The 27777-nt window shown below is 35.4% G+C and overlaps 2 protein-coding genes across 4 annotated transcripts in view; one reads left to right on the top strand and one right to left on the bottom strand.

Moving 5' to 3' along the window:
* Window positions 1–27777, top strand: part of LOC140690902 (adenylate cyclase type 2-like) — a 101917-nt gene that overhangs the window by 5969 nt on the left and 68171 nt on the right. The window lies entirely within an intron of this gene.
* Window positions 1330–26092, bottom strand: LOC116279871 (germinal center-associated signaling and motility-like protein). Of its 3 annotated transcripts, XM_072949835.1 has the most exons (6): window positions 17309–17638; window positions 16827–16965; window positions 13217–13466; window positions 10032–10081; window positions 2822–2850; window positions 1330–1917 (listed from the first exon to the last, which is right to left on the bottom strand). In XM_072949835.1, exons 4-6 carry the CDS (start codon window positions 10072–10074, stop codon window positions 1726–1728), a joined length of 264 nt encoding a protein of 87 aa, XP_072805936.1. In that variant the 5' UTR covers window positions 10075–10081; window positions 13217–13466; window positions 16827–16965; window positions 17309–17638; the 3' UTR covers window positions 1330–1725. The 3 variants fall into 3 exon arrangements, with proteins under 3 accessions (XP_072805936.1, XP_072805947.1, XP_072805927.1); XM_072949846.1 differs by lacking the exon at window positions 16827–16965; XM_072949826.1 differs by lacking the exons at window positions 13217–13466; window positions 16827–16965; window positions 17309–17638 and adding an exon at window positions 26006–26092.

The raw sequence follows: 27777 nt of genomic DNA, 5'->3' as shown, positions 1-27777 counted from the left end.
CACTGTAGCTCTGTAGTATTGTCTAAAGTCTGGGAAGATTATTCATCCAGCCTTTTTCTTTTTCTTAAGTAATGCTTTGGCAATTCTAGGTCTTTTGTGATTCCATATAAATTTTATTACAATTTATTCTAGTTCTGTGAAATATGTCCTGGGTACTTTGATAGGGATTGCTTTAAATCTGTAGATTTCCTTGGGCAGTGTGACCATTTTTAACAATATTGATTCTTCCAATCTAGAAGCATTGAATATCTTTCCATTTTTGAAGTCTTTAATTTCCTTAATCAATGTTTTGTAATTCTCCATGTATAAGTCTTCACCTCCTTGATTAGATGTATTCCTAGGTGCTTTATTACTTTGGGTGCTATTTTAAAAGGAATTATTTCTTTACTTTCTTTTCCTGTTGATTCATCATTAGTGTAAAGAAATGAAACTGATTTTTGTACATTAATCTTGTATCCTGCTACCTTGCTGAATTCTTTTATTAGTTCTAGTAGTTTTTGTATGGAGCTTTTAGGGTTTTTCATATATAGTATCATGTCATCTTCATATAGTGATAGTTTTACCTCTTCTTTTCCAATTTGGATCCATCTTATTTCTTTTTCTTGCCTGATAGTTGTGGATAGGACTTCCAAGACTATGTTGAATAGGACTGGTGAGAGTGGACAACCTTGTCTTGTCCTAGATTTTAGTGGGAAGGTTTTCAGTTTTTCATTGTTGAGTCCTATGCTGGCTGTAGGCTTGTGATAAATAGCTTTTATTATGTTGAGATATGTTCCCTCTATACCTACTTTGGTAGAATATTATAAATGTTTTGTCACTTACGGCCTTTGTGTCCTTATTGAGAAGCTGGCATATCATTTGGAATATCCTTGGGAATGAAAGTAAAATAGATGGATTACTTATGAATTTACCTAAATTTTAAAACCAGACACTATTCATCCTTCCTCATTTGAGATAACTAGTCATAGGTTAAATAAGTAGTATGTTGTGAACAAAACTATAAGCATGTATATTTTCATTTTCTTAGGAACCTTCAAGCAGAATTCTATGATTTACTATTGGAAAGAAAGACCCTAACCCTTATTCATTTATTCCTCTTTTTTTTTAAAGGCACTCTCAGTTTCTCCTTTCAGAAAGGCCAGTTATCAAAAGGTATTAGTTTTTGAACTACTACCTCAAATTTATGGCTAGAATCTCTAATACATGGAAAAGGCAAGATTGAAGTAAATATCAGGTCAGCAAATGGTCTAGTGACTGATCTTATATTTTAAAAGTTTATTTAATATGTTAAACCTCAAAAACTGAAATACATGATTAGGAGTATGAATGTTGGCTTTTGAAATTTGGAAAGCAGGATTGAAACTGGATATTCTAAGTTGTATATCTGTGGGTGTTTATTGTCTTAGGAAGGTTTTCCCACCACCTCCATGTCCTCAAACCTTACAAACAAGAGGATGCAGAATACTCTATCTCATTATGTCAATCTATATGGGTTTACCCAAACCACAGAAATGCCGTATTTCAGAGTTTCTCAATGCAAATATAGTAAAAGGACATAATTTCTAAGATTTGGCCAGAAATGAATGTTTCATGAACTGCTGAAAGAGAAGCTCCCCTGGAGGCCACTATGCTGTATCATTTTTGTTACTGGAAGACAGTAAGGAATGAAGGTTCTAGTGAGGAAGTACAAATTCATAATCCTTCTCAGGGGTACAGGAAGAAGACCTAAGTAACAGAAGTTGTCCTGTGACGGGCATATTCTGTTTCCGACCCTTCTCTTAATGGTCTCCCTCTTCCTGTGGTAGACAGAACGTTCTCATAACCATCATCATTGGAGCTCAGAGAGGGTCTCCGATAGGACAGGTGATTAATGACAGTGTAGCTCACTTCTTCAGAACCACTGCCGTTCTCATTTTCCTGCCAAGAAAAAAAAGAGATCAAGGATCCAGAATCATCCATCAGGTTTTAACTCAGTGACCCACGCCTCCTTTCTTCTTGTGTGATGGTGATCTTACACCTCAAGTGTTCAAAGCCCTTTCTCCAAGCCTCTTAGAGACCTTATTTTAGCAACATGAACTGTGTTCCAAACTACTACTCATTCTGCTTTCATTTCACCTCAGGATAATAAAAGAGGAAAAAAAGTCACTGTTGTCTCCCTGAATACCTAGACAAAAGCAGTCATATATTTTAGGTCACACATATTGAGGTGCAATATATGCAGCAATCAGATCTCAATAAGTACGTATTCAAGTTACATAGCAATGCATTTTCATAGGATAAAATGCAATTAATAAAATTTACAGTTTAAATACATTGTCAGTTGCATAGACCCATGGAAGAAAATTTAAAACATGAATACTACGTGTTAATTAAATCAGTATAATGCTTATGTATTAAAAATAATAGATATTTTAATATGTTTATTGATATTCCATACAATGTCTAAATATAAACGCTAATTCCTGGACATATGGATTAAAGAGGAATGTGAAAAGATAAAAAGAACTGATGCTCTCACTTTATAACTGTGAATTTGATTTCTTTTATTTTTGTTACAAGGTTTTTGAAAATTAAGATAATAGATTTCAGTAGACTTGGGACAAGAATAAGAATTTACAGATTACCTAAATCTGTTAAAATATTTCAATATTTTAATTTCCTTTTATGTCTGCATTAAAATGAACAAGAATATTATTTAAAATATGAAAAATTTGACAAATCCATTCAGAAGTCACAAGTAAAGGAAGAGCTACAACTAGGCTTATATGAAGTTGTCTGTATTTTGACATTTATTAGACAAATGTAATAATTTCTCTATTACCTGATTAGAAGTGGATGGGACATCTTTACCTGGAGGATAACAAATAAAAAGGATAAATTGGGAGTTCGAGATTTGCAGATCCTAACTAATATATATAAAAAATAGATAAACAGTAAGTTTATATTGTATAGCACAGGGAACTATATTTAATATCTTGTAGTAACTTATGGTAGAAGAGAATATGAAAATTCATATATGTATGTTCCTATATGACTGAAGTATTGTGCTGTACACCAGAAATTGACACAACATGGTAAACTGAGTATACGTCAATAAAAATATATGTATGTATATAAAAAAAGAAAGCAACCTGAGAGTTGTAGAACTTCACAGGCTGGTGGTAAGGAGATGGTGAAAGAATAAAATACAGTGATAAAACTTCATCTAAACATCGGCCATGATTGCATGTTATTACTACGTTCTCAAGGCTATATGACAAAATCAAGGAAAAACAAATGTTATGAGGTAGTGTCAATACTGTGTTTCTGTGTAAGTGACACACACCAAAGCTGGTGAATGAAAGTGGATTTTGAAGCTGAGTAACAAAATTTTGTCCAGAAACATGCTATGACAATAGAGTTTGGCAAAATTTTTTTAAAGAGTAATTATGGCTGTGATATTTAAAATATAAATTGTATAAAATTATCACAGGAAAACCACATGATTTTTAAGATGAACAATTATTATAGAGATAAGTATTAAGTAGCAATCATTACAGAGAAAAGTACATTATAAAGAAAGTACTAAAGTAACAAAAGTAACTATCTCCAGTTAAACCCATTTTCAGGTTGATTATACCTATGAATACTGAAGCAAATTATACATGTGTTAATCTGAGATCCACTACTAGAATTTTAATACAGAAGTTATTAGAGAGGTCACAGAATACTAAATATATCAAAATCCCAATTTATAAAAGGAACATTGACTAATTCTTAAGTCTACAGCATACTAAACTTGGTAATGATTCTTAGCAAAATCTTAGAATATATTAAAGAAATTAAACATACTTTATATAACAAAGTTTGTTAGTAATTTCTAATAGCTCACTGTTCTTCACAAAAACAATCATGTTCAATGCACTGATTTCAAATATTTGCAGCAACGTGGATATTCCTGGAGAATGTCATTCTAAGTGAAGTAAGCCAGAAAGAGAAAGAAAAATACCATATGAGATCGCTCATATGTGGAATCTACAAATTCAAAACAAAACAAACAAAACATAAATACAAGTCAGAAAGAGACTCATAGACATAGAATACAAACTTGTGTTTGCCAAGGGGGCGGGGGGTGGGAACGGACAGATTGGGATTTCAAAATGTAGAATAGATAAACAAGATTATACTGTAACACACAGGGAAATATATACAAGATCTTATGTTAGCTCACAGAAAAAAATGTGACAATGTATATATATATCTTCATGTATAACTGAAAAATTGTGATCTACACTGGAATTTGACACAACATTGCAAAATGATTAGCACTCAAAAAATGTTTAAAAAATTTTAAATAAATCCATATAATCACATATCTTTATAAATATAATTATATATAATTAACAAATATTTTTAATTAATATTATCTTATTATCATAAACTGAGGGAATTATGTAGCCTGAATACAATTCAATTAAAGCATTAGAGGCAAGAATCTGGGGAACTAAGCATCAATATGAAGGGCATGAAGAAATCAAACAGTATTGGGTGAAGTGGTTGCAGTTTTTGGTGCTGAAGGTGTTAAAAGAAGTATCATATTTATTCTCAGAGTAAAGATGTGAAACATGTCATCACTCTGCTAAAGGTCAGCTGAATTAACATCCTTAGTAGATTTCCTATTTGAGGTTAGGCATTGATTGGAAAAGAATATGAACCTTAGAATTAGAACAGGAATATCAGGAAATTTCTGATGACTGCAATTAACCTGCATTCCAAAACCAGCAAGTAAGACTATGTTGTTAGATGAAGGACTGCCTCTCATCCTGAATAAATAGTGAGACTCTTCCTTCCTTGATTAAAAACCCTGCGGAAAGTCATCTTGCAGAGGAAAGCCAGCCAGTATCCCTCAACAAAACACATCATTGTATACAGACTGAAAATAAAAATCAGATCCAAGCATGCCCTTGAAATGGAAGAGATTAGAACAGAAAGAGAATATATGCCTTTTTATTCTTTAATATTTATTAACTACCTGCCCAAATCAAATAAACAAAAGGGTGAATTCAACAACATGGTACTTGATTGAATTCATTCTGTGAGTCGTAAATTATGAAGGAAAACACACACGTTATGGGACTGAATGAGTATCTAGATATTGGTGCACTTACCAGAAGATCTGGACTCAGTATTTTAGCTCAGAGTTGAAATTATTAACTAGAGCGGCTGCCTAGGAACTGACCTCAGTAATGACCCTTATAAAATAGCATTACTATTTCAGGTTGTAATTGTCTCCTATTAATGCTGTAATAAATTACCATAAACCTGATGGTTAAAACAACACAGATTTATTATCTTACAGTTCTACAGATCAGAATTCTTAAAAGAGACTCACTGGGCTAAAACCAAGGTATTGACATGGTTGCATTCCTTTCTGGAGGCTTTAGGGGAGACTCCATTTCTTTGCCTTTTCCAGTTTCTGTAGACTGCCCTTATTCCTTGGATCATGGCCGTCTCCATTGCTTCAAACCAACTATGGCTATTTGAGTTTTTCTCATGCTGCATCACTCTGACTTTGTCTTTTCTGCTTCTCTCTTCTACCTTTTAAGAACCTTTGTGTTTACATTGCGTTAACCTGGATAATCCTGAATACTCTCCCCACCTCAAGATTTTTTTTTACTGTCATATAGTCAGTTACAATGTGTCAGTTTCTGATGTACAGCATGTGTTCCAGTCATGCATATACATATATATATATTCATTTTCATATCCTTTTTAATTAAAGCTTATTAGAAGATATTGAATATAGTTCCCTGTGCAATACAGAAGAAATTTTTTTGTCTATTTTTATATATAGTGGTTAATATTTGCAAATTTCAAACTCCCCAATTTTTCCCTTCCCACTCCCTTTCCCTCACTAACTATAAGATTATTTACTATGTTTGCGAGTGTGTTTCTGTTTTGTAGATGAGTTCATTTGTGTCCTCATTTTCCTTTTTTTTTTTTTTAAGTTCCATGTATAAGTGATACCGTACGGTATTTTTCTTTTTCTTCCTAGCTTACTTCACTTAGAATAACATTCTCCAGGGACATCCATGTTGCTACAAATGGCATTATTTTATTCTTTTTTATGGCCGAGTAGTATTCTATTCTATAAGTATACCATAAATTCTATCCAGTCATCTGTTGATGGACATTTAGGTTGCTTCCATGTCTTGGCTACTGTATATAGTGCTGCTATGAACACTGGGGAGCATGTGTTTTAAAATTAGAGTTCCCTCCAGATATATGTCCAAGAGTGGGGTTGCTGGGTCATATGTTAAGTCCATTTTTAGTTTTTTGAGGCATCTCCATACTGTTTTCCATAATGGCTGCACCAAACTGCGTTCCTATCAGCAGTGTAGGAGGGTTCCCTTTTCTCCACAGCTTCTCCAGCATTTGTCATTTGTGAACTTTTGAATGATGGCCATTCTGAATGGTGTGAGGTGATACTTCATTGTAGTTTTGATTTGCATTTCTCTGCTAATTAGCAATATTGAATATCTTTTCATGTGCCTATTGGCCATTTTTATGTCTTCTTTGGAGAATTGCTTGTTTAGGTCTTCTGTCCATTTTTGAACTGGGTTGTTTGACTTTTTTTATTAGCTTGGATGAGCTGTTTATATATTCTGGAAATTAAACCTTTGTCAGTCACATCATTTACAAGTATTTTCTCCCATTCCATAAGCTGTTTTTTGTTTTGCTTATGGTTTCCTTTGCTGTGCAAAAGCTTATAAATTTAATTAGGTCCCATTTGTTTATTTTTGCTTTTATTTCTATTGCCCGGGTAGACTGCCCTAGGAGATCATTGCTAAGATGTATGTCAGAAAATGTTTTGCTATGTTTTCTTCTAGTAGGTTTATAGTGTCTTGTCTTATATTTAAGTCTTTAAGACATTTTGAGTGTATTTTTGTGTATGGTGTGAAGGAGTCTTCTAACTTCATTGATTTACATGCTGCTGGCTAGTTTTCCCAACACCATTTGCTGAAGAGACTAGACTGTCTTTTCTCCATTGTATATTCTTGGCTCCTTTGCCGAAGATTAATTGACCATAGGTCTCTGGGTTTATTTCTAGGCTCTCTATTCTCTTCCATTGATGCACGTCTGTTTTTGTGCCAATACCGTGTTGTTTGAATTCCTGTACCTCTGTATTATGGTCAGAAGTCTGGGAGGGTTATTCCTGCAGCTTAATTCTCTTTCTTCAGTATTGCTTGGCAATTCTAGGTCTTTTGTGTTTCCATATAAATTTTAGGGTGATTTGTAAAATTGTCATTATATGGGGTGACATGGTACTATATTCTAAAGGCTGTACACAAAAACTACTAGAGCTGAAAAAAGAATTTGGCAAGGTAGAATACAAGATCAACATACAGAAATCAGTGGCACTTCTTTACTCTAATAGTGGAAATATCAGAAAAGGAAAGTAAAGAAATAATCCCTTTTAAAATTGTATCGAAAAAAATAAAATACTTAGGAATAAATCTGACCAAGGAAGTGAAATATTTATATGTGGAGAACTACAAAATGCTGATTAAGGAGATTAAAGATGATTTAGAGAAATGGAACGATATCCCATGTTCTTGGATTGAAAGAATTAATATTGTTAAAGTGGCCATACTACCCAAAGCAATCTACAGATTTAATGCAATCCCTATCAGATTACCCAGGACATTTTTCACAGAACTAGAACAAATCATCCAAAAATTTATATGGAATCACAGAAGACCCATAATTGTCATTGTGGTTTTGATTTGCATTTCCCTGGTGTTTAGCAACATTCAGCATATTTTCATGTGCTTGTTGGCCATCTGTATGTCCTCTTTGGAAAAATACCTATTCAGTTCTTCTGCCCATTTTTAAATTGGGTTGTTTGTTTCTTTGATGTTGAATTGTATGAGCTGTTTATATAGTTTGAATATTAACCTCTTGTCAACCATATGATTTGCAAACATCTTCTCCCATCCAGTAGGTGGTTTTTTTGTTTTGTCAGTGGTTTCCTTTGCTGTGTAAAAAAAGCTTTTAAGTTTAATTCGGTCCTATTTGTTTATTTTTGTTTTTATTTCCATTGCTTTAGGAGATAGATTCAAAAAATATACTGCTGTGATTTATGTCAGAGTGTTTTGCCTACATTTTCCCCGAGAAGTTTTATAGTTTCTGGTCTTACACTTAGGTCTCTAATCCATTTTGCATTTATTTTCGTATGTAGTATTAGAGAAAGCTCTGATGTCATTTTTTTTACATGAAGCTGCCCAGTTTTTCCAGCACCACTCACTGAAGAGACTATATTTTCTCCTTTGTGTGTCATAGATTAATTGATCATAAGTGTATAGGTTTATTTCTGGGATCTCTATTCTGTTCCTTGATCTATGTCTGTTTTTGTGTCAGTACTATGCTGTTTTGATTAATTGTAGCTTATTGTCTGAAGTCAGGGTGCATGATTCCCTCTGCTCTGTTCTTCTCAAGATTGCTGTGGCTATTTGGGGTCTTTTATATTTCCATTCAAATTTTTATTTGTTTTAGTTCTGTGAAAAATACCAAAATTAGTATTTTAATAGGGGTTGCTTTCAATCTGTAGGTTGCCTTGGGTAGTATCATCATTTTAACATTAATTCTTCCAACCCAAGAACACTGGTATATTTTTCCATCTGTTTGTGTCATGTTCAAATTCTTTAGTCAGTGTCTTTAAATTTGTGGTTCAAGAACTGATTAAGGGACCAAGGAGACTGCCTTGAAAGAATCTTCTTTATATTTTGGCCTTAGTAAAGGATGGCTAGGTCTTGGACAGTTTCTCAGATTTAATTACATGGCAACTTTGATTGCATTTACTGTTCGGATAAGGTCTGTTTACTTCACTAAAGCAGCAGAATGACAGATATCTAGATACATTTGCTTTCATGTGGAGGGACACCAGTGCTGCTTCTTTGGTGTGTCTCAGAGCTTCAGCAGTTTCTGTCTCTTTGTCAAAATCTGACTTGCACAAACATTGATCATTTCATATATCCACAAGACATACTAATGTTCTACTACATGGAGAACATAAGGCTGATAGGTCCTAGTGAACGGAAAGGAGCAGGTACCTCAGGCCACTTTAAACACATAGATTGCCAAAGGAAAATTAAGGAATCTGCACCTCACTGAAGTTTGAGGGGGATTAGTAGCCTGAATTATTTCAGGATAACGCATCGGATTCAACTTGCGTCTCCTCTTCCTATAAATCAAAATAGCACAATATTTGATGAGCCTCTTATTATTTGGGTAAGCTATATACCAGTTGGAATTAGGCCCAGAAAGAGAGCATCTCTTGTGATAAATGATTAATTAGGTACAAAGTTTGATTCCATAAAAATATTAATGAAATAAAGGAACTCTAGTAAAACTGATTAATCAAATAATAGAAAATCTGCATGTGCACGTGTGCACACACGCACACGTGTGCAGACACACACACACACACACAGAAACACTGTTAGAAATCAGAGGGCATCATTATAGATCCTGCAAACATTAAATACATACAAGGATATGATTAACAATTTTAAGCTAAGGGCTTCTGAATTTTAGTTGAAAATGACAACTTTGATGAGAAATGTAACTTTCAAATCTGACAAGATGAATTAGAAAATGGAGATAGTCTGTAACTACAAAAGCATTTACACCTATATGTTAAAAAATTATTCACAATACATATGACCTCCCCTAGATGATTTTTCCAAGAAAATTCTACCAGAGTAGAAGAAGTAAAATCATTCATACACAAATTCCTCAAGAGCATAGAAAGATTCTAAATCTGGGTCACCTAAGAAGCACTGGCATCTTAGATGTACCCAAGAAAGGGTAGCACTGGATCGTAGAGAAGTGGGCAGCAATTGAGAACCCAAACAGTGGAATGTGGTGTCAAAACAAATGGAGGAAGGAAGAATTTCAAGAGGGAGATGTTGAGCAACATTTGTAAGTGCTAGAAATAGAGTGAGTTACAGCATCCCTAGTATGAGAAATACTCTGAAGCAATGACTTACTTTTCTTATCTTGACCTTGATTTTCTCTCTCAAGTGTAGTCATTTCCTGCCTACAAAGGAAAGAGATAATAACATGAGACACTCCAGTTCTCAAAGCTAAAATTGCACTTGAAAGGAATGTTTCTTTGCTCTTAACCTAACGTCATTGCTAGATTACATTTCAAAGGTTAAGTAAAATTAAAAGCCTGCTTACTTTGTCTCTTTCTGAAAAAGTATGAAATATAGTTAATAACACCGTATTATATAATTGAAATGGCTAGAGAGTAGACCTTAAACGCTCTCACATAAAACAAGGCAAATGTGTGAAGTGATGGGTGTGTGAATTACTTCAGTGGAAAAATACTTTCCAAATGTGTACATATATCAAATCATCAAATACTCTAAATATCTTAAAGTTTTACATGACAAGTTACTTCAGTAAAGCTGAAAAAAGAAAAACCACAAAAATGTAGGATAATAATGAAAAATGTGAAGAACAGACTCTATAATTTATGAAACTTCAGGAATTACTAAGTTCTTAGACCATGCATATTGTATATTATCATATGTACAGAGAACATATGTGCAGTATGGTGAAATCAGGAATGATTCAATGAAGAATATTGAAACACAATTTGTTTCTCTGCCATTCTTCATGAGAGAGTACGTATCTTCAAAGACAAATGAGAAGTCTTAGAAATTCTAACTGCCAACTTACGGTGACAGACATTATGTGGGCTAATGATGAGAGAAATAGAGATTATTTCCAGAGGGACACAATTCTTTATGAAAACAGAGAAGAGACAAAGGGGTTGGGATTGCCAACACATCACCTTTTGTTTGCTTCCCGGACTGCTAAACTTGAGAGGAAAAATGGAGATGGCAAAGGATACAACCTCAAATGACCTGTCCACCGCAAAGAAGGTAATACACGCAGAACAGAGATGTGCCCAGGGCAGAGGGAGAGTATTTGGTGAGGAGGCAGTCTGAGACTCATACTAAAATCAAAGCCTGAATCTTAAGTTACTTCTTCTCTGCACCCTCCCCAAGCAAATGCCCAGATGTACACATACATGTCACTTTATCTCAAAAATGACCTGCATAACAAACATAACTCAAAAATAGCACAAACAGTGTATTAAAGGCAGATAAAGAGTGATTATCTGCTATTAAATATTAAGAATAATAAGACATGGAGAGGGAAAGTGGGCCAGCATAAATCAGGAAAACAACTGAAAGAAATGGCAACATTTTAGAGAAATTAAAACAGCATTAAAAACATGGAAAAGTAAAATCAGTTCCTCTAGAAACAAAGCAGTAGCATGTAAAGCACACTGGAAAATTAAATGGTATAAAATGAGAAGGTCAAGGTGTTAATTATGAAAAAAGAAGGCCTAATATAAACATAGTTGTTATTTCTGGAGGTGAGAACCAAACAAATAAAACAAAAGTGTTCAAAGATATAAAAATAAAACTTAAAGACTTGAAGCTGAATATTGATTTTATAGGGAAAAATGCACAAATCATATGGGAACATTGATACGTAATGCCTTCTGAACTTCAAGAATAAATAATGAATCCCAGAACATCCGTGGGGAAAACACTGCAGATAAGAATCAGAAAGTTGGTTCTATAACATCAGCAGATACTTGCTATCTCCTTTCCAACCACAAAATGTAAAGGACAGTTGCAAAGTGTCATAGGGCAGGCATAGTCCCTCTAGCGTTTCTACTTTTTCCTTTGTGCAGAGAAAGCAGATATGAAACACGTAGGAAATGACTGATTCCTGCAAACATTTTTGTTTCACATCACCAGCAAACACCTAGGCCTTCCTCTCAATCCCTCATCCTTTTATGCTTTGTAGCTGCAGGAGGGGCCATCTCAGAGGTAGAAACCCAAACCTTGAAATGGAATGATTAGGAAAGAGGTTGAGTGCAAAAATATGAAAAGCCCATGACCGATAAACAAGTCAGGGTGTTTTTCCGTTCATCGAAGCCAAGGCAAGATACCACTGTCCAGGTATAGATTGTTTTTTTCACTGCTTTTTTTTCCCTTTTTTTTTCCATTGAGTGTCTTGTGAGGGTTGGGCAACAGATAGGCACTTATGAGTCAAACGGTGGTTAGTAAGTACTTTGACAAACACATGGCCTGTAAAGGAAGATGGACTATAAAAAGCTAAATTAACAAATATAAAGTTACGAGGGAGGAGTAAATAGATGGAGCAGAAGAGATTTTTAGGGCAATGAAAGTATTCTATATGATACTGTAGTGGTGGCTACATGTCATTATGCATTTGTCAGAACCCATAGAATGTACAACATCAAGAGTGAACCTTAATGTAAACTATGGACTTTGGTTGATAATAATGTGCCCATGTTGGTTCATCAGTTGTACCAAATATGCCACACTGATGAGGGATGCTGAGGGTAGAGGAGTATATGTGTGTGGGTAGGGAGGGCTATGTGCCAACTCTATTTTCTGCTCAATTCTGCTGTGAACCTGAAGCTGCTCAAAAAATAAAGTCTATTAACAAATAAATTATATGTATGTATGTATGTGTGTGTGTGTGTGTGTGTGTGTATGTGTGTGTGTGTATATATATATATATATATATATATACATATATATGTAAAGTTACAAGTTAAGATAAAGGCATGGCAAATATAAGTGGGGGACGTGGGGTGGGGTGGGCAGTGCAGGAAATCCACCTGATGTGGAAAAAGCATTACCGCATAGTCTAGTCAGGGAGATTTTTCAGAGTAATCACAAGAGCCTGCATCTCCAGAAGAGATGATATCAAGCACAAGCAAAGAAAACAAAAACCATGAGCCCTAACAGCTGTATGTACCAGGGTCCTGAGGTGAAAATGATTGGTGGCTTGAAGAGTGTGACTCCCTGGGAGATAATGGGTGAGTGTGCAGGGTGAGATAGGAGATTGGAGAGGTACACAGGAGTCAATCCTCATTGAAGCCTCAGTTGAAGAATTTGGATTTTATTCTGGATGTAAGAGAGAACCATTGAAGAGTCTTAAGGGAAACTCATAATTAGCCGTGTATTTGCCAAAGACTATTCTGGCTAAGCATAAAGAATATGTTAAAAGTGTGGTTATTGCAAATAGCCAACCAAAGCCAAACATCTTTTATTTCAGCTATACATTCATGCATTTGCTTTATATAGCTATTAAAAAACAAAATATGTATACCCACTAATACCCCATCTTTCATGTTTAGGTAGAGTCCCCATCCAACATTCTGCGAAGGTCTTAGAAGCAATCACCAAAGAATTGGATCATTGTGGTTCTAAGAGGTCTAACATAAGGTGTTAGCTCTCTTGGGACAGAGATTCTGGAAGTTAATCTTTGGGAGAGGGAAATGCTCTGATATGCTGTGTTCTTGCCGTTTACTTTTCACATCTAGGTTCTCCTTCCCGAGCTGCTTTTGGTTGTCTTTCAGGCAACTAAAGGAAAACATAAAGGAAGAGACTGTTACCTCCCTCCAAATATTTTCATCTCCATTTCTAGCTTTCCTTGCCATGAAAACCAAGCCTGCCTTTCCATTTTGTCAAACTTCTCTTTTCCTTTGAAATTGGCAGTCGTAGTTACAGAATGCAATTTGGAAATTGACCACAGGGGCCAGGCTGATGATGGGGCAAAATGTCTGTAGTGTGATCTTTGATCTCAGTGTGTCATTTTTAATAATCAGGAAAGTTCCAAGGCTGTAATTGATCAAAATTGGGAATGCAAGTTTCCTGAGTCACCAGAAGAGGTAGGTGGGGACAAAAAGGTAGAAAGACCTTAATAATGGGAGGGTGCAGACTCTCCATTGAGCCCAAGTAGCATCAGCAGCTTATGAACATCCATGTGCAGTACTAGGACTATCGACCCTGGTCCTCTGAGCCAGACCAAGGTCCTCCAAACCCTGCTGTCTTGCCATCAAAGTACATATAGGGCAATGTAATCTTCACCACTATTCAAGAAATTTTGGGGGGAGGGGATAGCTCAAGTGATAGAGCGATTGCTTAGCATGCGCAAGGTCCTGGTTTCAATCCCCAGTACCTCCTCCAAAAATAAAAGTAAATGAATAAACCTAATTACCTCCCCTCAACAAAATAAATAAAAAAAGAAAAATATAAAGAAAGAAAAGAAATTTTTGTTGTACATATTACTCTTAGGGTTTTCCCATAAATTAAAATCATTCTTGTGAGAATCAAACACAGACTGAATGATGATGTTGTGACCAGGGTGACAATGTGATTACACTGTGGTTATGCAATAGTTAGCAATAGAGCCAGGCTCATAATTCAGTTAATCAATTCTTTCACTACACCTGTTGTACAACAAGCATAGCAGTACTTTGGTCTTTTTCTGCTGTCATCAGATCCCCAACATTGGTCTGTTGTCCTGTTTCTACATAGGGCTGCATGTAAAATATCTCAGACTATGAGCTCCACACTTGTTTACTGGCTTTATTCGGAGAAGTCATTTCCTCAGTGTTGGTGTTTACAGTTAAAGAAACATTGTTAGATATTGACATGTAGGACCACTAAGCAGAGAATAGAATTTGTTAAATACAGAGTAAATCAGATTTGCAGAGGAAGGGACCCTTTTCTTTTACAGAATATATTCTGTTATAGAGATTTCTGGATAATACTCAAAAGTGGTCAGATTTTGATGTAATGATTATTAGTAGGATAGATTGTAAAATCAGGTAAAATTTAATTTCAGCGTCCCCGTCTTCTGTTCTTTTTCTGCCTTCCTAGAGTCCAGTTTTCTCATGATTTCATTTTCCTAAATTGGTCAGTGAAGAAAGAATCTACTAAAGTAATTGTCCTTGAGGTTATTAATGATTCACAGATTTAACCTTCTAAGGGATGTTTGTATTTTAAAGTTTAAAAAAAGTAGGAGCATAAACTTCTTAACTTAGTAGGAACCTAGTTAGAGTTTGATGTCATTAATATTACTGAACATAACTGGGCATTTAATTCTACTGTACATGAAGTAAAAGATTTTTTTAAATCAAGCAGAATTCAGGTAACATCAGACATTGGTGATATACAAAGATTTGTTGACTGAATTAATAGATTATCAATATTCTGTCATTAAAATAGCAGATACTAAGTTAAGCCTAGAAATGTATGTTTACCAGAGTACTGAAATAATGGCTGATTTTTCCATATTTTAAGACCTACATGTAAGATCTATAACCAAAAAATTCCTAGAAGGGGATATACACAGAATACTCTTTGACATAAATTGTAGTAATATTTCTTGGATCAGTTTCCAAAGGCAAAAGCAATAAAAGCAAAAGCAAACAAAATGGACCTTAATAAACCTAAACATTTTGCACAGCAAAGGAAATTATTGACAAAATGGAAAGACAACCTACAGAATGGGAGAAAATATTTCCAAATTATGTGGCTGACAAGTGGTTAATACGCAAACTATATAAAAAGCTCATACAATTCAATATCAAACAAACAACCCGTCAAGAAATGGGCAGAAGTTCTGAATAGATTTTTTTCAAAGAAAACATACAGAGGGCTAACAGACACATGAAAAGTTGCTTGACATCACTAATTAGTAGAGAAATGCCAATCAAAGCAGCAATGAAATATCACCTCACACCTGTCAGAATGGCTAGCATCAAAAAAACTACAAATAACAAATGTTGGAGAGGATGTGGAGAAAAGGAAACCATTATACACTGTTGGTGGAAACATAAATTGGTGCAGCCACCATGAAAACCAGTGTGGAGATTCCTCAAAAAGTTGAAAATAGAACTACATATGATCCAGCAATTCCACTCCTAGGTATATATTTGGAAAAAAAACAAAAACACAAACACTAATTCAAAAAGACACACGTATTGCAGTGTTTATACAACATCGCTATTCACAATAGCCAAGAAATAGAAACAGCCTAAGTACCCTCAACAGATGAAAGGATATAGAAGCTGTGAGACATATATATTTATACTATATCTACTCTATCTATCTATGATCTAGATAAAATGGAATATTACTCAGTCATAAAAAGAGTGAATTTCTACCATTTGCAACACGATGGATGGACCTAGAGAAAATTATGTTTAGTGAAATGTCAGACAGAGAGTCATACTATTTGATACCACTTATATATGAAATTTAAAAAAATAATACAAATGAATATATAGACAAAACAGAAGCCAATTCACATATACAGAAAACATTCTAGTGGTTACCAAAAGGGAGAGAAAATGGGGAGGAACATGTTAAGGGTATGGATTAAGAGAGATAAACTACCATGTATAAAACAGATAGGCAACAAGGAGATAGCACAGGAAATTATAGATACTTTCTTGTAATAACTTTGAATGGAGCATGATCTATAAAAATACTGACTCACTATCCTGTACACTTGAAACTAATATAATATTGTAAATCAACTATACTTCAATAAAAAGTAAATCAAAACAACAACAAAAAGCACATGACAATCAATAAGGTTTTATACCAAACAGGGTAGGTCATCAATACAAAGTCTATTAACATAATTTACCACCTTAGAACCTAAGAAAACAATACAAGATTTTCTCAATAGTTTCAAAAAATCCATTTGATAGTATTGAGCCACATTAACAATAAAAATCCTCATAAAATGTATTGTAAGTTGGAACTTCCTTATTTTGATAAAAGCAATATATCAAAAACATACAGCAAGGTTAATAAAAACGAAACAAGAAACAAGTAGGCTTTGCAAGAAATGAAAAGGAAGAGAAAAATCTTTAACTTTTTAGCTGATGTGTTAACTATGTAGAAAACCCAGTAACATTAACAAACCTTTAAAATAAATGAGAAAGTCAGCAAGGCTGGTGGACACAAAATGACCTTACAAAAGTCAGTAGCATTTCAACAATACCAGGCTAGAGAATAATGCACTTCATAGGTTTGCTGTTTTAAATGGTATCTCGAAATCAACCTAACAAAAGAATGCAAGAAAAAAACAAAAATTACAACTTATTAAAACACATTAAAGAGTTGAATAAGTACAGTTACAAACAATTTTTGATTGGAATAGTGTATTTGCATTAACATAGCATTGTTTGCCCTCTAGGTAGTCAATGTTATCCCAATCAGAATTCAAGCTGGCACTTCTGATAAAGTTAACAAATTAAATTTTTAATGAGTATGGGAGGGAAAAGTCCTCAAAGAGCTAAATCAATTTTGAAACGAAGAGTGATGAAGAGAGCATGTTCTGGACACAGTTGATGGGCAATGCAACATCTATTCTACCTTCTTTTCAGAGAAAGGAAAGCAGATACCATCTTCCTCTGACTCAGTTTCCACCAATATTCAAGCTGCAAATTAGGTGCTGCCCAAAGTGAGAAGAGGCCTTTTTATGGCTCTTCCTCTGAAAATCAGGCTCACAGAGGAATTTTCTCCACATAAGCATTCTGGTGTCCATTCTCCAGCCTCATAGACATTGTTGGTAGGGGGTGCGGAATCCTTAATTGGACAGTCCTTCTAGAAGCCTCCTGGGCAGGAGGAGCTCCCCTCAGTCAGTTCTGTAGGGTGAGAGTATCTTTATAAGAGGCCCAGCCTCAAACCTACAACTTCAGTCATTCCAATGATTTTGTAAGCACCAAATTCTTTATATTAAAACCCATCTTACTGGGGGAAAAAATCTGCTCTTATATTTCTTATGTCAAACTTCTATGATGTCATTGAGGATAGCATCACACCAGATACCAAGTCATACTACAAAGTCATAATAATAAAAACTGTATGCTGCCAATAAAGATATAGGCCAATGTTTTTTTTTTAAATTGAGTACAAAGAAACAGAACCATCTATACGTAGAAACTTAAATATAATAAAGAAGGAACTACAGTTCGAAGAGAAAAGAGTGGCTCTTCTAGTAGATGAAATCGCAAAATGTGGCTTAGTTTTAGAGAGAGAAAAAAGCAAAATTCCTAATTTAAGCTATATACTAATAGGGATTGATGATGTAAATAACAAAGTCAAAGAAATGTCAGAATAATAGCTTTGTCATATGAGAATGGGGAAAAACTTCTTCAGTTCCACTCCTAGGAAATTACTCAAAACACATATCCACAAAAGCATTTGTACGTGAGTATTTTTAGTAGCTTGATTCATTATAGCCAAAAATCAGAAGCAACTCAAATACTATGAATAGAAGAATGTATAATCATAATCTTGTATATTTGCACATAAATAGACTCTGGAACATTAAACAATAAAAAAAGAATGAACTTTGGTACACGCAATGTGGATGAATCTCTTCATTAATGTTAAGTAAAAGATAAATGCAAGAGTATATTCTTTTGTACGGGACCATTTACAAAATGGCAAACATGGGAATAGAAACCAGAACAGTGTTTGGAGGTGACTGACTGACAAGAGGCATGGAAACTTTCGGGGATAATGAAAAAATTACATATATATCATGATTTGGGTACCAGTTATATGGGTATCCACATTTGTAAAACTCAAGTCTTACACTTAACATTTGCTCATTTCACTATATGCAAATTTTGCTTTAATATAGAAATCAATGAAAGGAAAGTTAATTATTTTGAAAGCACCAAATCACAAACCATGAGGCAAAAAGATAACAAATTTTATATCAACATTTAGGATTTCCAGTAAATAAAAAATGTAACTAGCATATAGATGCTCAGTAAGAACAGGTATTTGTAATAGCTAACAGAGATTCTTTGTGTGAGCCAACATTAGTCAGTCTCCTGAACCTCCTCCTAGTCCCATCTATGCACTTCCTTGTAAAATCCAGTTTTAACAAGAATCTTGCTATGAAACTTTTACTAGAAACCTCGCCCCTGATAGCTCAAATTCTTCATCCTCCACCATCCCCCAAGTAATATCTGATCATCCCGGCCTGTCTTCAGCAAGAATTCACTCAGGTTGGTTTAGCCGAACCACTTTTATCCTTATTTCTTCTTAGCAATTTTTCACCCACTGACCACCCCCCCCAACTCTCTTCCATAGTTATAAATCCCCACTTGCCCATGCCATACTTGGAGTTGAGCCCCATCTGTCTCCTAGACTGTAAAATCAGGTCTTCTTTGCCATCTTTCACATGTGTCATTGAGTATTTTTTACTTTAACTTGGCTAACACTCAAGAGGTGAGTCTGCAGTATTCAAAAGGTGCTTGCTAATCCACAAGAATGCAAGAAATCAAATTAAAAAAAGAAAGATGAGTAAAGGATTTGAACAGTAAACATTTGAAAGAAGCTTTGGTGCCTAACGAGCACATGAATAAATACAGAAAATCACCAACAAACAACCAGAAAAATGAAAATTAAAATAGCACTTGGATACAAATTTATATTAAAATGAATGAATGGCAGAATTAGGAAACATGCGTGTTCCAAGTGTAGGAATGGATGTGGAGATGCAGAAGCTATCCAGAAAGGGGGAGTAGAAGGTGCAGCCTCTTCTTAGAAAAGAAACAGGGTGCATTCCAGGTCACTCCTTCCAAAGGGATGTAAGAGGTGTGTTCTCAATGTCCACAGAAGGAGTTTGGTGCGAGGGTTGGCAGTGAATGAATGGTATGAAGTGAGTGCAGATAATGAACACGCAGAAGCAGCTACGTAGCAGATGCACTTACTCTAACAATTACAGATCTCAAAGATATTGATTAGTAAAGAAAGTAAATAATAGACTCATTTGACATCATATTATCATTTGTATCTATTCAAATTTTAGATAAATAGATCCATTCTCTCTAAGGTTACAGGTGAAATATGCTAAAATTGATACTTAGGGGAACAGGAGTGAGATTGAGAATCAGGGAGGAAGGAGAAAAAATAGAGAGAATGGTCTTGCATAGGTGAAAGTTGATAATAGGTTAAGAACTGAGGAGTATGGAATGGACCTTGAGGGCATTATGCTAAATAAAAAAATCAGACAGAGAAAGACAAATACTATATATGTGATCTCACTTATATGTGGTATCTTAAAGTCACCAGCACATAGATACAGAGAAGAGATTGATGGTTGCCAGAAGTGAGGGGTGGCAGGGAGTGAGAGAAATATGTGAAGGTGGTCAAAAGGCACAAAATTCCAGTTATAAAATAAATAAGTCTTGGGGATGTAACGTACAGCACAGTGGCTACAGTTAATAACACATTATAGATTTGAAAGTTGCTAATAGAGAAGATCTTAGAAGTTCTCATCACACGCAAAAAACTGCAACTGTGTGAGGTGATCAATGTTAACTAAACTTACTGTAGCAATTATTTTGCAGTATAAACAAATGTTAAATTATTATGCTGTACACCTGAAACTAATACAATATTATATGTCAATTATATCTCAGTAAAGCTGGGGAAAATAATAAACAACAAATAATGAAACAATGAAGAATATAATATATAGTAAATAATATAATAAACATATACATTATAAAATATAAATATATCATAATAATATAATAGTTAATAAATTAAATAAATAAGAACTAGGGAGTATGGTTAATTTTAAAAATACTCAAAAGAATCTCATGACGGGCTTAAACCAAGACCATCTTACACTTGCTAGTACTTTCTACCACGCCTCAGTTTCTCTCTTCATGGTGATTTCCTTATTCATTTCTCCACTTTTAAAGCACCTACAACTTTATTAAAAATTGAATGAAAATGGCAATGCAAAATACTTCTCAGTGGTCTCAAGGAAGAGTTAGTTTTGAAAATCTCTAGCCCATTCTTTCTTTCTTCTTCTTTGAAAACATAACAGCATCACCAAAATTCATTACTTAAATATTAGCTAATGAGAATAAAGAGGGGAAGTCTATGTTATCACCTACATGAGGAAAATTCACCTGCTTCAGCCTTGGGACTTTGCCTCAGATGCTCCAGTCTCTGATGTCTGGCCAAGCACTTGGTACATTTAAAATGTAATGGCAGAATTCCTCTTCATTTGTAAACTGACTATACTTCAAGTAAAAAATAAATTAATTTTTAAAAAAGTAATGGCAGAATTGATGAGACGATGAATCAAGTTTGTCTTAAGGCCGATTTTCCTATATTTTGTTTACTATCTCTCCTTTCTAAAGTCAGGGGCACACTAAAGCTTTATTTTCTGGGAAATATCCAAGGTTTTAATTTGATTATTTTAGTCCTGAGCAGGAATGCATGGCTTCTTTATAAACAGTTATTTTGGGAAGAGACAAACTGGGATTTCAAAATGTAGAATAGATAAACAAGATTATAGTGTGTAGCACAGGGAAATATATACAAGATCTTATGGTAGCTCACAGAGAAAAAAATGTGACAATGAATATATGTATGTTCATGTATAACTGAAAAATTGTGCTTTACACTGGAATTTGACACAACATTGTAAAATGCTTATAACTCAACAAAAAAGTTAAGAAAAAAACACACAGAGAAGAAAATACAAGGAAATTGGAGGTGAATATATTTAGCACATTGATCAGGGTGATGAAATCACAGGAGTTTACATATGTAACAACTTAACAAAATGTATACTTTAAATATGCAAATTTTTACATACCAATTATATCTCAATACAAAGAGAAAGAAAGGAGCACAGGACAACCAGCTATAAAATACGGAGCTGGCAAGTAGTGACTCAGCTCACCTTAGTAACCTCATGTCCTCCTGTGCTCCTAATCCCAGTGCACACCATACTCAGACCCTCCTCAGGGCCTTTATATAGTATGTATAAAGACTATATATATATATATATAGTCTCTCTGTCTGGTAGTGAATCCCACAGATTTTTGCCTAATCTGGTTATTCTCAATTATCCAGGTCTCTCCTGGATTATTAGATGTTCATAACATCACACTCCTTCCTCTGCTGTATTTAATTCATAGTACTTTTAACTACCTGAACTGTATTAATTTATATAATTGTCTGTAACTCCTTTCTGTTTATAAAACAAGTTCTATGAGGTGGAATGTTTCCATTTTGTTGTCAATCGTATCTGCAGTGCATGGAATTTGGTTCCTTGTGAACCAAATAATTTCTATGAGTAATTCACTAAAGCGAAATACACTATGGCTCAAGAACCTGAAAAAAATCTGACTTCAGAGTACGAAAGTAGTTAAATAATAGCCATCAGTGATTAATAGCCTACGATGTCCCTGTTAACATACATGCATTGTTTCATTTATCTTCACAACTGAAGCTAGGATCTGGCAACATTATTATCCCCATTGTGGACATAAGGACATGGAATCCCAGAAACCAAGGAATTTGTCCAGGATTACAAGTAAAGAAGGACTATTATCAAATATAAGTTTAATCCAGCTTCGTGATTTCCCAGTGAATTATTTATCAGAAACTATCCATTTCTCTTTTATCTGATTGTATGACCTTCAAGAAATGCTGCTAACCTGCCTTACCAAGTTCACCAATAAAGAGTGCTCTAGACAGGAATTACCTATATTTTACTCACTGAGAATAAAATATCTCCCATCACCAATTAATCAGCGTATCCAACTATGTGACACATTTTCATATTTAATATTGCATTTTCCCAAGATCACAGTATGTGAGGATAATAACCACCACTTTGGATAGTAGATACGGAAAAATAATGAGATAATCTAATAAATTTCCTAAGAGTGTGCAGGGCAGAGATAAAGCCTGAGATAATTATCAGTTGTTACAATCAATGTAAGTTGACTACTTCATTCAGCCTTGTGAGTTCCTTGAGTACTGCTGAATCTAGCTGCCCTGAGTGTAGTGACATGCTGGACCTAGAAAAGTCCCTGGACTGCAGAGGCATCATCATTCATAGATGCCAATCATGAGAACTCCAGAGGGTACCTCCACCCCTTTGCTCTTCACATCAGCCTGGATTTTTAAAATAGAACTGAAATCCAGCCAATAGCCTTCTCCAGGAGTTGGGTATAAGATCCTAAACAGGAATGGCTGAAGAGCAGAATGAGAAAGGGTCTTTCCAACCACAAAGGTGAGCAAACCAAGACACTCCCATCTGTCTGAGTCTTAACTGGCTTCATTTACAACATGGTCTAATTGAATCAGCATCCTCTTGCTGCTTTAATGTTAATTAAGTAAGAGAAGTTCAGGGTTGTCCAAAAGAGATCACCAACCCTATCACAACGCAGTAATAGATACATGTCAGAAATTTTGAAAATCAACATAAAGAGGGAGACAAAAAAAAAAAAGGAAAACTCCTTTGGGTCTCAGTATTCTGAAACAGATAAGTTTACCTTCTGCTTTTCTTGAATGAGAATCACATGTGCTTTTTCATATCAGCCAGAAAACATTTATTGAGAGCCTTCCTTCTTCAGAGTATGAGCAAGAATTTCAAGGGTTTCTCAAAGAGTTTAAAGACACTGCCCTTGTAGTCAAAGAATCCACTATCTACAAGACTTACACCCATGTAGTCATGACACTAGGCAGGATGTGTTTAGTGTCATCAGTGTGTATAACTGTTTACAAAGCATAGAATAATAAAAAAATAAATAAAATAATAATTTCTGGCAGAGATCAGGAAGATGGAGCATTTGGCCAGAGCACTGCAGAATGAATATGGTAAGTAAAAATGATTGAAAGTGAACTTTGGAGCAAGAGTTCTGACAGCCAAGGCAGGCAGGGTTGAACTCAGAAAATTAACAGGTGGTCAGATTGACAAGGGTATAAAGTCCATACAACACATTTATGACACAAAGGGAAGAAAATTTTTTTTAACTAAACTAAGTACACATTTTTTAAATCCCTGTTTTGCTCTAAGTTCTAGGGAGTCACGGAGGCTGCAAAGATATATTCAAAGTAACAATTGCCTTTGAGAGACTCCTTAGTAACTTCATTAGAGGTCAGCTGCTACATAAGACAGTGGAGGCAACGCCCAAAGTGAGAAGAAAACAAGGAGGGAGTGATTAAAACAGAATATATAGGACTTTAAACTCCAGAATGAGTGGTCTACATTTCAACTGGTAGCTAGTGGGAATGGATTTGCTCATTGAAACACAGGAGTAATGTGATTAGAGCATTGTGTCACCAAATCAACCTAGTTGTGTTAAAAAACACATCCAAATGAACAATAGGTACAGAAAAAATGTTCAACGTCACTGAATATCAGAGAAATGCAAATTATTAAAATCACAGTAAGATATCACCTCACACCTGTCAGTATGGCTACTATCAAGAATGAAAGAGAAAAAAAAAGGAGGCAAGAGATAATAAGGGTTGGCAAGGATGTAGAGAAGAAGGAACACTTGTACACTGTTGGTTCAGCCACTACAAAAATTATTTTAAAATTAAAAATAGAATTATCCTAGGATCCAGCAATCCTGTTTCTGGGTATATATACAAAAGAAATGAAAACAGGATAGCCAAGAGATATTTGCACTCTCCTATTTACTGTAGCATTATCCATAATAGCCAGGATATGGAAACAGTATAAATATCTGTCAACAGATGAATGATAAAGAAGATGTGATGTAAATATGTATACATATATACACACAGTTTACCCTTGAATATAATATTGTTACATACATATGTATATACAGCTGAACCTTGAACAGCAGAGTTTGAACCATATAGGTCCAACTACAAGCAGATATTTTTTCAGTAAATACTACTACGGTACCGCATGATCTACAGACACAGAACTGCAGATGTGGAGGGCTGACTATAAAGTTAAATGTGGATTTTTGACTCTGTGGAGTTTTCAGTGCCCCTAAACCCTGCATTGTTCAAGAGTCTATATATATAGATGGGGGAATATTATTCAGCCATGAAAAAGAAGGAAATCCTGCCACTTGTGACAACACGGATGGACCTTGAGGGCATTATGCTAAGTGAAGTAAGTCAGACAGAGAAAGTCAAATACTGTATAATCTCACTTATAGGTGGAATCTTAAAAAGCTAAATTCATAGAGACAGAGTAGAATGGTGGTTACCTGGCTGAGGAGTGGTGGAATTGAAGAGATGTTGTTTAAGGGTACAAACTCGCAACTAGGAAATAAGTAAGTCCTAGAGATCTAATGCACAACATAGCAATTATAGTCAACAGTACTGTATTATAAACTTCACAGCTGCTGAGACTAGATCTTAATTGTTTGTAGCACAGAAAAAGAAATGATATTATGTGAAGTCATCTGACATGATAGAGGTGATAGTGGTATTAGCTAAGTCTATGGTGGTAATTAGATTGCGGTATACAAATGCACCAGATCAACACTATGTACAGCTTATACTTAATGTTATATGCCAATTACATGCCATCTTTTAAGCCTAGTTTTTTAATATAATATAATAAGACTGTATGGGAGGAGTTCGGGAGAGTGGATGGGTGAATGGGGTGCTGCAGAGACAATCTTTAATATTAAGCAAGGTGTAAAAAGAATGATACTTATTATCCATATCTGTTCTACAACTTCAAAAGCATTTGATGGGGATAGGGATAAAAAAAATAACTCAAAAAAGTACTACATAAATTAAAAGCATTTCAGTGAACTATTTTGCTTCTGTAATTTTCAAGAACCTGACAGTTTAGTCTCATACTGATCCCATGAAGCTAACGAATGAAGAGGGAAGCCTTTTACCCAGATGAGGAAAGAGAAGTGTACAGATTCAAGTGACCACAGGCCAAGGCTGCCAGATAAAATACAGGATGCAGAGTTAAATTTGAATTGCAGGTAAACAACACAATTTTTTAGTGTAAGTGTGACCCATGCAATAATGCTCCAAATATTGCGTGGGGATATTTATACTTTAAAATGTATCTGTTTATCTGAAATTCAAATCTGACTGGCATCTTGTATTTTTACTTTCTAAATCTGGCAACCTACCATGATTGCAAAGTAAGCCAAGAGAAGGTGAACTGGGAGGTCTCTATGTGCTCTTAGAGGATGCTGTCTTCAAGTTCAGCCTTCTTCAAGTCACACTGCCCCCCTATTCCAAATGCATACACCTGGCTTCCTTCTCCCTGCTCTCTTTCTCCAAGAAGGGCTGTGCCCGGAGTCAGGACTCACCTGAATTCTCTCAGGAGATAATTTCCCATCCTTCACAGTGACTCTGTTTCTCAGATCCTGGGTGCCTTGACCAAAGTAACAACAGCCACAATACAGGGCAGGATGTTGCATCGGACCACTGGCCTGTGCTTTCACCAATCACAAGCTGCCTGGGGATGGGCATAGGCATGGTAAAGTAGACAGGGGCAGATCTGAAGGGGAGGGGGACAGGAAGGGGCGGTGTGTGTGTGTGTGTGTGTGTGTGTGTGTGTGTGTGTGTAATGTAGGGGGAGAATCAAGCTGAAGCGGGAGAGAATAAATCTAACACTCTAGGTTTACTTTGCTTCCAAGGAAATTCCAGGATTTCAGGCTCAGACATGGCAGGGGCCATCCTATTTCTCAGAAATCTGAGATTTCAAGACTCCCAATATTTTGTCCTCTTCCAAACACACAAAAAGAAACTCTTGTAAGGAAAAAGAATGATAATTAAAAATAAAATGTCTGTTCTTCTATTCATAAAAATCAAATCAAGTGTAAATATCTTTCTTCAGCAGTCTGATGCTTCAGAAGACTAGACTGCAGAGAAAGAGTATGAAAATAGAAAGGTCTGAACATTATTCGAGGTAGAGCGATTGTTCTTCCTGTTGTTCTAAGGCTAGTATTACAAGCGGAAAGGAAACAGGGCCTAACATACTCATCTACACCATCTGGTCCCCCACTCCCTCCCCTACACCACCCATCAGAGCCACAAAGTACAAGCGGGCCATAGTGATAATTTCAAAGCAGGCGATTAGCTGACTGCTGACTCTGAGCCACTGCTGTTGGGGGGGTGAAATGGCTTATTCATTACGTTTCCCCCCAAGTGGAGAGAAGAACAGGTAACTGATTTTCTTCAGTTTGTATCCAGCATGAAATTGATCTGCTGAATTCAGAAACTGCATGTTCATCTGTTCCAATTCCTTCTTTTTTTCCCAAATAAAAATACCATGGCTGAAGATGTTTAAGTTACTGCTCCCCATCGACAGAGCTCATGGGTCTCAAGTGCCTTATAATCATTTCTAAATTTTGTATTACTAGTTATGTTTCCATCACCAGAGTGAGAGAAATTTATTTGAAGCAGGATTGTCTCACACCCCATTCTGGGTTTATGGTTTACTTAATTCATATTTAAGAACCTGTGTACCAAAGCCTTGTTTCCCAAACTTTCACAGTGATCTGAGGACCTTGTAAGTGTGGGTTCTGATTCTTTCCAACTGGGGTTAATGCTTTGTCTTTCCATCAAGCTCCCTACTGATGCCATTCCTGCTGGTCCTTTAAGGAGGAAGGTACTAGGCCGGGGATTCTCAAAGCATGGTCCCAAGACCAGCGGCACCAGTGTCACCTGAAAACTTGTTAGAAATACAGATTTCAGGTCCCAACTCACACCTGCTGAATTAGAAACTCTGGGCATGTGCTATTCTACTGCCTGCTAAGATTTGAGAGCCAGTGTAATAAACCATTTATTACTCACAGATAAACTCATCATCCCCTACATGCTCAATTAAGCAGGCCCCTGTTGGACCTCAGACACCAAATGATGGCGATGTGGTAACACCAAAGGCCTCTAGTTTCTTCAGCCTCTTTAACTTCCTCTCTGCTCACACTAGCATGAGTCCATCTGGAAGGACAAGACTTTAATTCTACTACCGAAGGCTAACCAGTGAACCTCCTGGGACTTGCATTCTTCATCTGTAAAATGGATAGTGTATAAGTGAAATTGAGTTTTAGTGAACTGTAAGGTATTCCGCAATGAT

This window comes from Vicugna pacos, chromosome 3 (assembly GCF_048564905.1).
Source record: "Vicugna pacos chromosome 3, VicPac4, whole genome shotgun sequence".
In the NCBI taxonomy this organism is placed as follows: Eukaryota; Metazoa; Chordata; class Mammalia; order Artiodactyla; family Camelidae; genus Vicugna; species Vicugna pacos.
The sequence above is the reverse complement of the archived record's forward strand: the minus strand, read 5'-3'. Positions and strand labels throughout refer to the sequence as shown.